Source organism: Eupeodes corollae, chromosome 3 (assembly GCF_945859685.1).
Source record: "Eupeodes corollae chromosome 3, idEupCoro1.1, whole genome shotgun sequence".
Classification (NCBI taxonomy): domain Eukaryota; kingdom Metazoa; phylum Arthropoda; class Insecta; order Diptera; family Syrphidae; genus Eupeodes; species Eupeodes corollae.
The window spans coordinates 135,701,980-135,718,034 of record NC_079149.1 but is presented as its reverse complement, the minus strand read 5'-3'; the positions used below and the strand labels follow the sequence as shown (position 1 = coordinate 135,718,034).

General features: G+C 30.0%; 1 protein-coding gene across 2 annotated transcripts; it reads left to right on the top strand.

Moving 5' to 3' along the window:
* The first annotated feature begins 6,523 nt into the window (after nt 1–6,523).
* On the top strand, nt 6,524–14,102 carry LOC129951452 (cytochrome c). Of its 2 annotated transcripts, none has more exons than XM_056063595.1 (2): nt 6,524–6,616; nt 13,530–14,102. In XM_056063595.1, the coding sequence occupies exon 2, from the start codon at nt 13,562–13,564 to the stop codon at nt 13,886–13,888; it is 327 nt and encodes a 108-aa protein (XP_055919570.1). In that variant the 5' UTR covers nt 6,524–6,616; nt 13,530–13,561; the 3' UTR covers nt 13,889–14,102. The 2 variants fall into 2 exon arrangements, with proteins under 2 accessions (XP_055919570.1, XP_055919571.1); XM_056063596.1 differs by lacking the exon at nt 6,524–6,616 and adding an exon at nt 6,762–6,779.
* Nucleotides 14,103–16,055: the final 1,953 nt, after the last annotated feature.

Here is a 16,055-nt window from a genome sequence, read left to right as displayed (position 1 = left end):
TATAAGTTGTATAGGATTTTATCTAGATGGCGCAACTAAATTTAAAGATTTTAAAAGAAAGGTCTTGTAGATTGTGGATGACTAGAGCATTTTAGAACCTCTTAACAATTTACTAAAGTTAAAATATAAAAATGGATGTTTTAAAAGTTGGTATTTAATTAAATTCATATGACTTATTAGTTTCTGACATTTCAAATTGATAGATCTGTTTGTTTGCTATAAGTTTTTTGTTTCGATAAACTGACACGTCCTCAAATGTGCCATTAAAGAGAATCAGTTTTTAAATAGTTGGCAGAGGATAACAATTTTTAAATAGCTAGTATATTAATAAATATTTATGAAAATGCAAAACAAAGTTCTTTACAACAGCTTCTTTAAAAGTTGTCGATCAATCATGTTATACGCCCTGTTAAAACTTTTAATCGATAGGGTTTTTTGTATTGTTAAATTTCAACCAATGACACCTTTTAAAATCACAGCTATTTAAATAGCGGGCTGTTCAAAATTAAACCTTTTATAGAAAGACTGAAGAAAGTTCATACACAATACTTATCGATTCTTGACCTTCTGGTCAATGTATGTATATTAAACTATTTAAGGAACTTATTCTTCGAATATTGCTAATTGGGTAAAGTATTCACTGTTCCCTAGGTCTTGATTGTAATATATTAGCACCCGTTTAAAAAAAAAAATTGAAAATTTGTATTGCGACACCCTCCATGTTTACCAGGCTCGTATCATGCATTCAAGCCCTTAAATAAGAAGAGGAAGATACAATTTATCAAGGATTGCATACGAAAGCTGACCAAATCACAAAATAAAACTACGTGCATAGGTACATGTCATAATTTCTAGTTTTGCCGCTTTTTAATTAAGTTCTATTCAGAGTAGTAGTTTGCTTTTCTGAATACTTATAACACACAGTTCTAGACTAAAGGACATTCGCATCCATGATCCATCGTTTGGTTTGGTTTTGAACATCCAAGGATATGGAAAGTAAACATTCAATATAAAGCTTCATATGTAAACAAACGATATCTGGTGGACTGCGACACTGACCGAATAGTAAATTTGCATAGCAAGGAGAATTTTTAATCAGGCAGTCAAATCATATACTTTGTACTGTACAATGTACCATATTATGGAATTTTGCTGGCCTAGATTTTCACTTATCCATCCATATTATTTCTATGGATGGATATGGAGCTGCTTCCATTAACATGTCCAAGTTTTTTGTTAATCTGGAGGTCTTGATTTTTGTATTATTATTATTTTACCCACATGATTTTATTTTGAAAGTTGGTGAGACTGGAATATGCCATGCACTGAAATATTAATATCATGGTTTCTTAAAGTTGTTTGGTATTTCGATATCTTGGAACTTTGAAGTATTTTGGAGTGAGGTTTTGAGAGAAATGCCACACACAAATAAATGTTGAATAAAAAATTGGTTACAAATTTTCTAGGGAAGTTTATGAAATAGACGAAAACAGTTTCTGAATAGTTTTTGTAAGTTCAAAAGTTATTAAAGCTCATACAAACTATTGGGGATTTTTCAAGAAAAAAACGATGTTTAACGGGTCATTATACTTAAACCTTAACCTGTTTCAAGTTTAGATTCACAATATTTTTGTAAGTATAAATGATGCCATCTTTTGAAGTGAAATAATTTAATCTTAATGTAATCTCTTCTATAACTAAAGAGAAAATTGACTTTTGTTAATTATTTTCAATCCATCCCCTTTATTTAGTGGTTTACAAAATAATGACATTTCTCAAAAGTTATACACAACACACATAGACAGAGACAATACATCTTGTCAACTCCTCTAGCATATTCCAGTACGTTGTTTTAGACTGTTTTTGATAATACCGTGAAACAAACCTTATCACAAGATTGGTCCGTAATGATCATAAGAAAGTATACACAAATAATAGTCTGAGCGTACTTGTGAATTTTCCTTTGTTATTCTAAAAAGATTGAAAAATGCTGAACAATCTCCCGAAAATGAGAGCACAAATATATAACTTAGCAAGAACTCGACCAGCGTTACCACTTTACTTCAATTGAAGTAGATCTACTTCTCTTTTTCAAATACATTAAAAATCTACTTCCTACTTCGCACCATCATTAAAATATTGAAATCTACTTCATTTTTAAGGTCTATGTTTCTTCCCACTTCAATTTTAATAAAATTAGACTGAATCTACTCCTTTTTTCTCCTTATTACTCTTGTATGCAGTCTTAAAACTTTCTAGAGAATTAAAAAACGCTTGAGTATTTGCTTTTGCAGAGAGGTTCCATTTTATCTAGTGTATCCTAGTTTAACCCTTTTGTTATTTTTACTTTCGACATATAGGACTTGTTTTGCATTCGTAAACAAATTCGAATTCGAGATTTTAATCAAACATTACCTACATTATGATGGTAGAGAAGTCGAAAAAAGTGGGTCCCCGATTTTGTCGGTTTGTCTGTATGTCGTTTCTGTTTTTTTTTCAAACTATAGATAACATTAGTCCCAATACAAATGTGTACGGTCAAAAATTGATAACTCGAATTTTTTCAAAAACACACCGATAGATTTTTTTTAAATTCTTGCTAAAATTTGTGTTCTTCTTGTTATTGCTCCAGAAGGACACCTCAGTTTTCTCAAGAACTAAACTTTTTTTTCTGCCAAAAAATTCATTGTTTTTATTTTTAATTTAAAAACAGATATATTTTTTCGAAATTTGATATTTTAAAAATCGGTCATCATTTTTTACAAAACTAAAATGCAAGACGTCTAATAATAAGTTCAAAATTATATACCAAACATATTTTTAAACTAAAATTCAAAAACGATTTTTAAATACAAATTAAAAAAAAAATAGGTTTTCTTGAGAAGTCAAATAGCATTTACATTTTTGAAAACAAACTTTTTTCCAGGTACATTTTAATTCTTAAAATACAGGAAATAGTTTTAAACAGACTTTTTGGATACATGAGCGTTAATGTTATTTGTGTTAAGTTGTGCTCTAGTGTTATTTTGGATTTGATTTTTTTTTTTGTCAATATGAAAAGATATTTTCAATTTGTCTAAAAACAAAGATAAAAGATTTGTCGATGTACTGAAATTGTTTTAAGATTACAATAACTATTTCTTGTAGAACTCGTTCTTGCAATCAAAACATCTTATAGTCATTTAATTTGACCAACACGAGCCCAGTCTTTGCGTTTTCATTGCCAACAACCAAAAATTAATTTAATTAATGTAACATCAATATATTGAATTATATGATATGAAGGTTTAAATAATTCTATCTTTTTTTTAATTTGTATTGCAATAATGCAAGTTAAAAATATGTGGAATAATATGAAAAACTTAATTTTTGAAATCTACTTCTATTTTCCTCAATCTACTTCACTTTTTTCCTAAAATCTACTTCCACTTTTGTTTAGAAGTGGTAACGCTTTGTGTGGTCAGAAAAAAAACTTACAGGACAACAATTATAGAACATTTAAAGCATTCCGAGTGTCGTTCAAAACTTTTCGCTATTTAAGCAACCAGACAAAAATACGATAACTATCATATATGTATGTGACTATTTCAGAGCTCACGACTTAAATGGAAATGGAAATACACAAATAATCCATTCAGTACGGTTCTTGAGTCCTTGATTTTCAAAATAATTAATATTTTTGCTAATAGTTTTTGCTCTGAATGGCTTAAAAGTTTGATTGCCTTATTTCTGTATCATTTTCTTGAACTTTTTCTATTCCCATACACTCGCGCAACATTCCTTATTTTGATAGAATGACAAACTGTAATTGATTTTTAATTTTATGAACAGAAAATATTGAAAAATTTCCTCCAAAAGCAAACTTTTTAAAAAAATAAATATTTTATCTAAAATGAATATTGATAAACCTATGAAAAAATACGAAAGTGCACGATTTTTTTTTTGCAAAATTTTCTTCTGATGCTGATACTTTTATTTATTACTCAAAAATCATTCTAGGTTTTTGAGATATCACCATTAAAAATTTAAAAAAACTTTAATATTAGGCTTTTTGGGCCCAAATCAAATCATGAACTATTTGTTTTTTTTTTTTTTTTAATATGTAATCCACTAAAGCATGCGTCTTGAAAAGTAACGACAGCATCTAACAGATGAGCCCAACTGCCGTAGGGCGTAGATGTGCGAAACTCATTGCGCTAAAAGTTGAAATTATCCAGCTTAAATATTGTCAGCATCTCGTTTTCTTTTTAAAGAAAATACGTATTAATTATTGCACTACACTAGTTGTAAATGCTCTAAAGCAGTGCTGAACGCTGAACCATGTGATGAAACGATTTTTGACAAAAAAGGTAAAAACGATATTTTCTTTTTCTAATATCACATGTTATTATCGGTTTTCCTGGCTTCTACAGTCCAGACAATTGTGTTGATTGAAATTAAGGTTTTCAGCCGATTAGCGTAAGGCTTATTTTTTATTTTATTAATATAAAAAAATAACAGCAGTCCCCATACACATTTTTTGTGTGATTTTTTAATTTCAATAATCTTCACTTTCTGTGCAAGCTCCTTTTGATGATCAAATGATTAAATTGATGATGATTTTTTATGATCAAAAATTTATTTTTTTAGGAAAAATATTAATTTTGTTTGACAACTTTTAAATGTTAAATGAACATGTATTTATAAGCTTTTTATTTAGTGCTTGCAAAACTATTTTTAAGACAAAATTTGAAATTTCAAAATGATTTTCGAAAAAAAATTAGTTAATCTAAATTTTTTGAAAAATAAAATGGTAAATTTTTGAGAAAAACTTATTTTGCAGGTACATTTTTAAATCTTAAAATATAGGAAATATTTTTAAACAGACTTTTTGGAAGAAATTAGCAAGTTCTAGCAACCCAGTCGAGCATTTTATATATTTCAAAATTGGTTTTCTATTGAATACAAAAGATCTTAAAAGATTTTGAAAATTTAAATAAATGTACTTTTGAAGTGAATTTGCTTTGGATGCTCTAGAACTGAGATTTAAACACGAATTTTAATAATATAACTGTCCCAAAAACAACAAAAATGACAATTCTGTTAAACTAATTGTTAATTGAGAAACATTATAAACGTTTCATATGTATCTATTGGTATAAAAGCTTTGAATCTCTTGAGATTTGAAGTGAAAAGAGGTTCTGAAACGTGTAATTTGTGAGTGCTACACAAACTGTTCTTCCCTACTTATTTGCTTACCATAATTTCTTTTAATTTAATTTTTTAGTTGAATTATGTACTTAAATGCTAATATTTCCTTAATAAGTTTTGTTGACTCCTTTAAGATCAAAATACGAATAAGCACACTGATAGCGATAGTAATAATAGACTCCCAAAAATAGAGTTCGAAAACCTTCGTCAAAAAAGCCCGGCATTTCTTCAAATCAGATCCTCTCTCACTTTCTGGATTTTGGAATTTTTTAGCGTTCTTTGTATAAATGAAAATGGATACAAGAGAGCTCTTAAATATTACATATTTAGAAAACTTTTGGAATCTGGGAATCAGAGATGAGTATTTACTTCATATGTAGCAGATCTACTTCATTAATTTATTTGTATGTATCTGCTACGTAGCAATTTATTTCTGCTTCGTTTTTAAATTTTGTCTAACGCACATAATTTCATTTAATTATAATTTGAATTAATTCATTGTGCCTGTCATTCGCTGCATTTATGTGCATCAGCGGCAATAAAGAAAATTGAATTTCAAATTGAGACATACTTACAAGATGTTTATTTTTATTTTTCTCACAGCTCTAAACGACAAACTGAATTTTTTGAATTTCAAGAAGCATTTAACCTTCAAATACATACAATTTTACGTCTAAGTAAGACTAGGTGGTATATTTTGTGTTTTTTTCATTATCTGCTACATATTTTACAAATCTACTTCGTTTTTTTGGGCAAAATGTTTCACTTTTCTTGCTTAGCATTCTCATCCCTGCTGGGAATGCTTTCATATGTAGGGAGTCATATACATTAAATAGTTAGACCATACTTTTCTCGACAATAGTGTTCTAAAATAACTTAATAACTAAAGTTGTCATTTGAGCAATTGAAATATTGTTAGCCTCCTTTACAAAACATTAAAGAACATTTTCAAGCGGAGAGTAAAAACTCATCGAATTGTGTGACCCCCCCTGATGAAAAGCCTGGATCCGCCCTTGTCACTACTCCCCTCCATCACTGAAAACATTACCCGCACACAGGAATGTTTGAGAGTTGTAAGTCACTAAACCTTAGTTCTCAACGGACTGTTGCGCCACCTTATTTATTTATTTTATTAGTCTGATTTCTTCTATTTATTATTATTTAATGGTGTTATTTAATTGATGACAAATTACTAAAATGTGCTTTAACTTTGCCCTGTCTGCGTACAATTTATTACCATTTTACTGTTCCATTGTCCAATAGATGTCGCTCTTTTGGCATTCCATTTCAGCGCAGACGCATTCAAACACCTAACATCCAATTCGCCGCAAATCTCCGTTTAACTTTTGGCTGACTTTTTTTCTGCTGTCCACAACAGTTTTTCAATTTGTCTCGCCACAGTTGAATTGTATCTTTTGTGTTCAATGTAAGTACCTGACCTTTGTTGAATAGAATTTCTTCCTAATAATTTCATCAACTTGTGCAATTTTCAATATTCATTTCTGATCTTAAATTATTTTAACTTGTTATTGTGATTTTGATTGAAATTTACTTTTATCGTTAAAACCGATCATAAACAACAAAAAAAAGTACGAATGAAAGTTTAAGTGTTTTTTGAATTTGATACGTTTGCAAAAATTACATAATTCTCATTTTTGATCTAACTTATGGGGCGTTCTGAGTTCATTTATTATATAAAAATTTATTAACTGTCCTTGGGTGTCATTTACAATAAAAGTTATCAACATTTTCATTCAATTGTGACTCAAAGTAAAAAGCTAGGAACTTTGCAATAAAAATTAACTTCCTAGAATTTTGTTTGATTGTGTGATTTGAGTTGATGAATAATTCGCAAGCAGTGCTTGAATACTTGTTTTACCCCCATAAAGAGGGAACAAGTTGGTTCTAGGAACAACCACGTGTTTAAACTCTTTGTAGTTTCTTTTTGTTGTCCTTTGGTTAAAAAATTTTAATTTTCTCAATTAAAAAATGTTATTAAACACAAATCAAAATCGAATTCAACCCTGAAATCTTTAAATATTCAATCATCTCACCCACCTTACGTAACAATAGTATAGAACGATATAGACATACCCAGAGTTACATACTGTGGGGGTACATCGGATTGGACATGTGCAAAAAGACAACGAGTCGGGTACAGAGATGGGAAAAATGAAAAAGTGTGCTGAGGACAACTGCGCATTGGCGTTTGGCCAGTTCGCACTCTTGCACTAGCTCTTGGCTCTTGCTCTAGTAACACATAAAATTTTCCTCTTAATCTTGTTTATTCTCAATTCTCAAGGTTGGAAAATCAATTTTTTCTTTTCTTCCCTTTTTTTTACCAAAGTGGAATGCAATTTTTATTTTTTTGTTACAAAAAGAATAGGAAAAAGTTTCCTATTATGCGTAATAGTGTTATGTGATTGTGAAATACACACACCTCACAACCAGGGATGAGAATGCTAAGCAAGAAAAGTGAAACATTTTGCCCAAAAAAACGAAGTAGATTTGTAAAATATGTAGCAGATAATGAAAAAAAAAAAAAAAAATACACCACCTAGTTTTACCTAGACGTAAAATTGTATGTATTTGAAGGTTAAATGCTTCTTGAAATTCACAAAATTCAGTTTGTCGTTTAGAACTGTGAGAAAAATAAAAATAAACATCTTGTAAGTATGTCTCAATTTGAAATTCAATTTTCTTTATTGCCGCAGATGCACATACATAAATGCAGCGAATGACAGGCACAATGAATCAATTTAACACATCTTAAATGAAATTTTGTGCGTTAGACAAAATTTTAAAACGAAGCAGAAATAAGTTGCTACGTTGCAGATACATACAAATAAATTAATGAAGTAGATCTGCTACATATGAAGTAAATACTCATCTCTGCTCACAACTAGAACAGAAAATAAAAGCTGAGACCTTTATTTGAATTAGCAATTGTTTAGCATGGAAGTGTTGTTTTTTTTTTATTAGCTCATTAATAATATCACTCAAGAACTTTGTGCGATCTCGTGATATAACACTTCTAGTGCTAGCAAGGTTCAAAATTCAAACGATCAGCCAGCAGTAGCTATGACGATAGTGACGTTGGCGTTGTCGTTGTCGTTAAAGTCTCTGTCTAGAGAGTTCCTCTGAATTGCTGACGTCATAACCCCTTTGCTTAGCTACATGTTTCGTTTTTTTTTTTGTGTTTTTTCTTTTGTCAGTTTGAACCCAAAAAGCTGACGTTGAGAATATTTGACTTGTGAATATTTTTGTACCTTTTAAATTCTGTCACGTGTGATAATAATTTATGGGGAATTTTATTCGGTTTTTATTTGTATTTTGCACTGTCTAGGTATAGATTAGATTAACCTGCCGAGTTTTAAAAAGCAGGAAGGTACTTATCTAGGAATTCAAAAATTGATTTCTTTTTTTTTGTTGGCTGTTAGGTAACTAGTTCTGAAAATTTAAATGTGGATTATCAAAGACACAGACTAATGCTCTTAACACTATCTAACCAACCTTGAATTCATATTTCCGCATAGATAGGCCGTTTACTATCAGGAATGAGCTATCACTATCTTCTTTACTATGTAGGTACCTACAAGTAGGTAATTTAGTTGTAGAAACAACTTTTTACTTTTTGTTTGTTAATATTTATCATGAAAATGTTGCAACAGAAAATGTAAATAAAAAACCTAACAACTCCGATCGTCTTGTATCTTGTAAATTATATTGTTTGTTTTAGTAAATGTACTAAATTTTCAAGTGTAATAAAGATTATCAACGATAAATTTATTATCTTGTCCTTTAAGTATTTATAAATAACCTTGCCTATATTTAATTGGACATAAATCCCCGTTCATAAAATAATTTGTATTGTAACTTTTTTAATATTAACATGTTTCAGTGCAAAAGACATAGAAGTCAATATTTATAGAACTAACGATTTTTTTGTAGAAGCTAATATGTACAGTAGAACCTCCGTAATTCGAACCACAATTTTAAAGAAGTTTTTTATTATTTCTTTTTTGCTAAGTTACTATTTACTCATTTTTGTCTTTTTAAATTAAAAAAAAAAACTAAATTTAAAGATTTATATTTTTTTATAAAGTACAAGTTGTCTTTGGGGAATTTAAGTTTATTTAAGTTCAGAATTGAGAATTTAAAGATTTTGACTATGAATACATTTTCATTAAAGATTCAATTAAGAATCACAATCTTTATTTTGATAACATACATTTTTATTTAATAAAATAATAGGGGTATTCACGATTCGGTGAAAATGTTCTTATATCGTTGCAAAAGTGTAACATTTGCTTGCACTAAAACAAAAACATTTGCAATATTCTGGAACTATTGTAACAGAAAAAACCGCGGTGTACAACTTTTGAAATAAGTAAAACAAATTTAAATTAAAAAAATTTATTTTTTTTGTCATGACAAATGTCAGTTTCAAACTAAAGACTAGAAAAGGTTTCTTCACGATTTACAAAAAAAAATAAAATTTCTCAATTTTGCACTTTTTGGTTGCACCGGATCTAGAATACCCCAATAATTTAATAAAAGTAGATAGCAGCTTTGTAAATTAACAGTTCGAAAGAAGCTAAAGAGAAAACATTTATAAGAAAACGGGAATAATTTTTGTTGAGAAAATTATAGTAATAATAATAATAAAACCAAAGCACTGCTATTTTTATGAACACTATATCCGGTGTTCACCGGGAAAAGTAGAGTATAACTTCAAGCTAAAAGTCTCTAATATGAAAACGTAACACCGTTCGATGCAAGTAACATGTTAATTTTTTTTGTAAGAATTTCCGTTATTTAAATAATTGACAATCTAATAAAATGTGACCAGCAATGCTATTTTTATGAACACAACTAGAAAGTAGCTATGGCTAGAATAATAGGAACAAAACTTCATATGGGTACATATTATGTATGTAGGGATACAAATTTAAAATTCAACCATATAATTAATAATTGGTTTTGTTTCATGGTAAATAATTTATTACTGTGCCTTAATTTATGATTATTAAAAAGTATTGTATGTATGTAGGTTGTCAAGGCTTTGGAGTTTATTTGAAGCAAGCTTCAAGAGGCTGATCAAGCTCTAAAACTACAAAAAACATGGGTGGTTTAGGGAATTAAATCTCCCATCGACTAACTTTCAAAATACCTATAATTTTGTAATTAAATTTTAAATAAGAGCTTAGGTCACCCAGAAACTGGATTCTTTGTATAAGCAAAATATCAAGCTATATTTTTGACATTAGGCAGGTTCCGAAAGCTAAATTGACTTAATTTGCAGTCAACTGCTTTCTTTTAAAGACAATTTAAACCAACTCAAATTTTAAAACATGGACTTTCAGTTCTTCTTCAGTTGGCCGCGTAGAAAATACAAAAAATGTATTATCTACAAAAGCAAGCTAAAGATTATCTCTAAATTTGTGTTATATTGAAATATTATTTATTTGTTTTTTTCCAGTTTGACAATTAATCTTTCTTTACGAACATTTTAATGAAATTATGTAAAATCATTGCCAAATATTCCAAACAAAATTTTATTCACGTCAATGAATTAACATTAATATTCAATTGAAAAATCCTTTTCTTATTTAATTGAAAAATTAGCCTTATTGTGAGTTTCGCCCGAAAAATTATTCACCCGAAATATTTTTGTTCGCACCGAATTTAAAAAGCTATTGGGAGTTTCGCCCGAATAGAATTTCACTGACAGTTCGAATAATTGTCGTGTTCAGCAAACTGAGTTCGTAATAAATTTCCTCATCTCTGATTAAAACAGAGAATGAAATCTGAACCTATATTTCTTGATGAACATAAAAACGCAATCAAATTTATGTAGGTCCGCAAGTTCCTGTTAAACTGCGTACGACAAGACACTTTCAAAACCACCTCAATCAATTTATCAGCACTAACAAAACTATTTGCGCAAGTGGATATTCATAATTTCACTTTCGTTCGTTTTTTGGTATGTTAGTATTCGTTTCTAGAAAAGAAACAACCCTAGTGAATCGTATTTTTGTTTTGACACCGTCAAGGATTAATAAAAAGAAGTATTTTATAACTTACAATAAAAAGAAAATGTTAAGTTTTTTGTATACAATTTTGTATTTATATTGTTGTTATGATCTTTCATGATGGATATTGCTTCACCCACTTTGTCACAAAGTTCTTTATGCATTTGAAGTTCCTCCATAACAACTTCTTGGGTACTCATTTTGCAAATATTTTTTTTTTCTTGGTGGTTTGACTGGTTAAAGCAAGAATAGAATAGGATCAGAAAGTGAATAGGTTATAACATCAGCACTCTGTTGGTTATGTTGCTCATCCTTTTCAAATTCGTCCAAAAAATCTTGAATTCGAATTTCATTTTCCATATTTTCGAAAATTCTCTTTTTTGGGTAGATTTAACCCAGCCGGGTTTGAAGAAACAACCAAACTGGAAGATAGCTTCTTCAGCAGGAGAGAATTTTAGTGTCCTATTAGGTCCACCTCCTATTCCTCTTTCCGTTGTTTTGGTTTGGTCGTTCCAAGCCTAATTAAAATGTGATTTGTTTTGGTCAGTCTTCAGCACTGTGAATTAAATTGAACTCTTACATTCCTCCATTCGAACTCTGTCTTGATTGAAGGCCAAGCGCTATTAAGCTCTGCTTCCAAAATGCATTTATTTTGTCTTTACTTTTGTTGACAAAACCTCTTGCGATTTCTAGATTTTCCTGCATCTTGTTTAGCAGCATATTGCTTTGATTTGCACATACATATACATACAGATACAAACAATAAAGTTATTTTGTTTTTTGCAACTACAATTAATAAAAATAACTTACATTGTAAAATTTGTTGTTCTTCTGTTCACCTCTAAGAACTAAGTGGAAATTTTAGCCCCAAAATGAAATTTCATTCCGCCCGAATTGAGTGCTCCCAAAAGGGAAATCTTTCGAACATGAATATTTTTTCGCCCGAAACTCACAATAGGCGAATTGAAAAAATGGACTTTTTTCGGGTGGAATCTTGTTCACGTGAAACTCACAATAGTGCTGAATGTTACTTTTCACACTAAGTTGAATATCATATTTCAGTAACAATAATTTTCCAAAGATTCGCTAACCTTAGGTATTCTTCCTTTAATATTGTCATGGAATTTTTCTCAACAGAAATTTAGAGCCATTAATTAAGAATACCAATCAAAAGCCTATATTTGCCAACATGTATGACTCTTTTCAAATTAATCAGGTTATGACAAATAATGCTTATAATCAAATAAAAGAAATAGCCTCAAATTCAAGTTTTAAAATTACGGTTGAGGTTAAAAGTTTTTCACATTGGAAGATGAAAAAACATTTTTCAATCCAATCCAAACAAATTAATTTTTGTTTAAACATTTCAAAGTGCATTTTGCCCTGCCTTATGCCTTAAAGCTTAAACTTTTGTATTTTATAGTGGCCTGGTCTATAAAAGCCATTTCATCTTCTGGTTTCTTTTGTCCTTTTGCATGGAATTGCTGAACTTCGGCCTTGTCTTGCAATCTCACATAATTTCCTAAATCAATTCCCGACCAAAAAAAAAGATTTTTCTTCGTGTGTTCCCAATATTTTGACCAGTTCAACTGTAATTCTCTATATAAAGTGAGTGCACACTGACCTTTTGAAAGTCTTAATTTACTTATTTGATAATATATTAACCATTAATATAATAAAGCCCTTTCCTATAATTTTTGCCAAACCTGTGTGAATGGTTTCGTAATCATGATTTTCAGTTTCTTCATCACAAATATTGACTTCGGAGAAAAAGTATCAAATAATTGGAACACGTCCATAGTTTAAGTAGGGGCCGGTCTCTAAAAGTTTAAACTACCAAAGCCCCATTGTACCTAGTTTAATTTGAAATGCTTGAAGATATTATTGACTTAAAGTAGGTGTTGAGCATTATGTAATAGTGGCAAGACTTGAACTGTGATAAATGCGAGTGTGCCAACTAATTCTTTTTGTATATATGTATCGATCAATTGATTTTTAACTTGCATAGGACTCCCAAGTTCACTTCTTTCAGTTAGTTATTTATTTTAGTATTTTAAATAAAATTCTTTTAAAAATTATTTAAACAAAAATACCTATAGTACATATTTTGTACTATCTTTACTTCAATCGATTGTGTTATCTATCGTATTTTCATTTTAAATGATTCCTATCGCACTTGTATAAGTAGACAACTTAAAAGCAATTCAATTACGACTTATCTTTAGGTTCATAATCATTAACATCACAACTACTTTATTACTACTTTATAACTTTACTTTATTAATAATTTGATGTTTTTTTCAGAGCCTTACAGAACCTATAAAACCTAATACAAAATGGGAGTTCCAGCTGGTGATGTTGAAAAGGGCAAGAAAATCTTCGTCCAACGTTGCGCCCAATGCCATACCGTTGAAGCCGGCGGCAAGCACAAGGTCGGACCCAATCTACACGGAGTTTTCGGCCGCAAGACCGGTCAAGCTCCCGGATTTGCCTACACAGATGCCAACAAATCGAAAGGAATCACCTGGAATGAGGATACCCTCTTTGAATACTTGGAAAACCCCAAGAAATACATCCCTGGCACAAAGATGATCTTCGCTGGTCTCAAGAAAGCCAACGAACGTGGAGATCTCATCGCTTACCTTAAGTCTGCAACTAAGTAAATTTTAAGTTAAATTAAAAAACAAAAACAAAACACACAAAAACTGCAAATAACACCGCCAGTATATAAATACATGTATATTAACGGTAAGATAAAAGAGATTTATGCGAATGCAACACACAGGACATAGGTGTTATTATGTTCTGAGTGGGAATCTCTTTTGTTGAGCCTGTAAATTTAACACCCCATCGTCGTTATTGTCAATACAAAAACAACCAACAACAAAATAATATAAAAATACATAAATCAATTAGGTAAATTTTAATGATTAAATTAAAACAATTACATTCAAAAAACCTCCAAATTGAAAAGAAAAACAAAAATAACGAAAACATATTTAATCAACAATAATTTCGAATTATAGCCTATTGTCGGTCGTAAACAGTGCTGTTGTAGTCTATAATATTTATTATTATTATAATAATTTATTTTACATTTTTATTTTTCAATAAAAGAACACACATGTAAAAATATTAAAACAAAAACAAAAAAAGTTATAATTAATTAATTATAAGAAAACATATATTATTTCAAGAGAGAGCTGAGTCGATTGAGAGGTGGACTAAAAAATGAATTGTTGAACGAATCAATAAAAGCAAAATAATAGACAAAAACGATAAACCGAATGTTTTTTTATTTTTGGGAAATTTAGGAAGAATTTTACATTTCTTAAGTGGTGGATGTCATGGGGCGTTTTATCACACGCGAGTCGAAAATTCGCCTAGAGCCGAATGTTTTGGCGAATTAACAGTTTTGTGGTATTACCAATGGCGAACTCCGTAGTTCGTTTTTGAAAACAAAACTGAAAACATTAAAAACTGAAAGTGAAATGTTATTCTTTGTCATAAATATTTATAAAAGTCAGATTGAAGAATATTGTTTTTTGTGAAAAAAGTAAATGAAAATAAAGATGGTTAGCAGCGTTGATTTGTTTTTCGAGGATGAAAATGAAGAAGTAACAAATAAAGAAGAAACAATCATGATCTGCAGACTGAGGAGAAGTTTAAGGGATGCTTCCAACCCACTGGAAGTACCAGATAATTTGTAAGAAAATTAACAATTACTTTGATAAAATTTAACTAGATTTTTTTCATAAATTTGTGTTATACTTTCGGCTTAGCAAGCAAGCATTTTAATATATTTTAAGTCAGAAAAGTTCAGGATTTCAAACGACTCAAAGTTCTGCAATTCCACCAATTTTAAGACTTGCGTGCCCACTACGATTTCACGGATGTGGAAGTTATCAAAATAGTGTAGGAAATGACTGAGCTAGATTTCTCCCAACCTACAGTTTTTGTTGTCTTAAGCGAAGTTCTTAATTTGCTAGAAGTAAGAATCTATCCAGTTTGGGTTGATGCAGATATGCCCATTAATGAAAAGAAGAATCGAGAAACTATTTTTTTTTTTCAAAGAGTAGGCTCACCAGGGATAGTTGGATGTGTAGACGGAATTCACATTTTTATCATTAGCTCCTGCTCAGTTACAACACCAATATTTAAATAGAAAAGGTTTTTACAGCTTAAATGATAAAATGGAATCTTGATGTTTAGGTAAATCTTTTTCTTTTTAAGAGTAATAAGATTTATTGTTGCTAGATATCCTAGTTCTACGCATGACTCGTTTGTGTAGAATCATAGTGCGTTAAAGGATTTGTTGGAAAGGTGGTGGATAAATGGAGAGCGGTCAAAATATCTTGGTATGTGAATCATACTCTTATACTAGCATGTGTTTAAACAATTTTTTGATCTTATAAATTCTAGGAGATTCAGGATAACCTCTACTACCGGATTTAATCGTTCCATTAAGAACTGCCTAATCAGGGTTTAGAGAAGGAATATGCAATAAAAAAACAATAATAATAATAATATTTTTTGTTACGTACCGTATGCCACTGTTTACCCTCTCGTATAGGAGGTCCCAATGCGTTTAGCTCAAGGGCAAACGAATCCTAATATTGGGCTTGTTTTTTTTGATGATCCAAACATCCCAACACCCTTGGCAATGTCTCCATTTGCTCCACCAACTTTAAGAACTGGGCGTTGATGGTTCTTTTAATGATATACCAATAAAAGTTGTAATTATAATTTATTTAATAACTATTTAATTTGTTCTTACCTTTGTCGATTTAAATCATTTTTTTCATGTCGCAACAAAATATCTAGACAACT

Bases quoted from the DNA above. Each gene is read 5' to 3' on its own strand.
- LOC129951452 (XM_056063595.1), top strand. From the start codon at position 13,562: ATGGGAGTTCCAGCTGGTGATGTTGAAAAGGGCAAGAAAATCTTCGTC.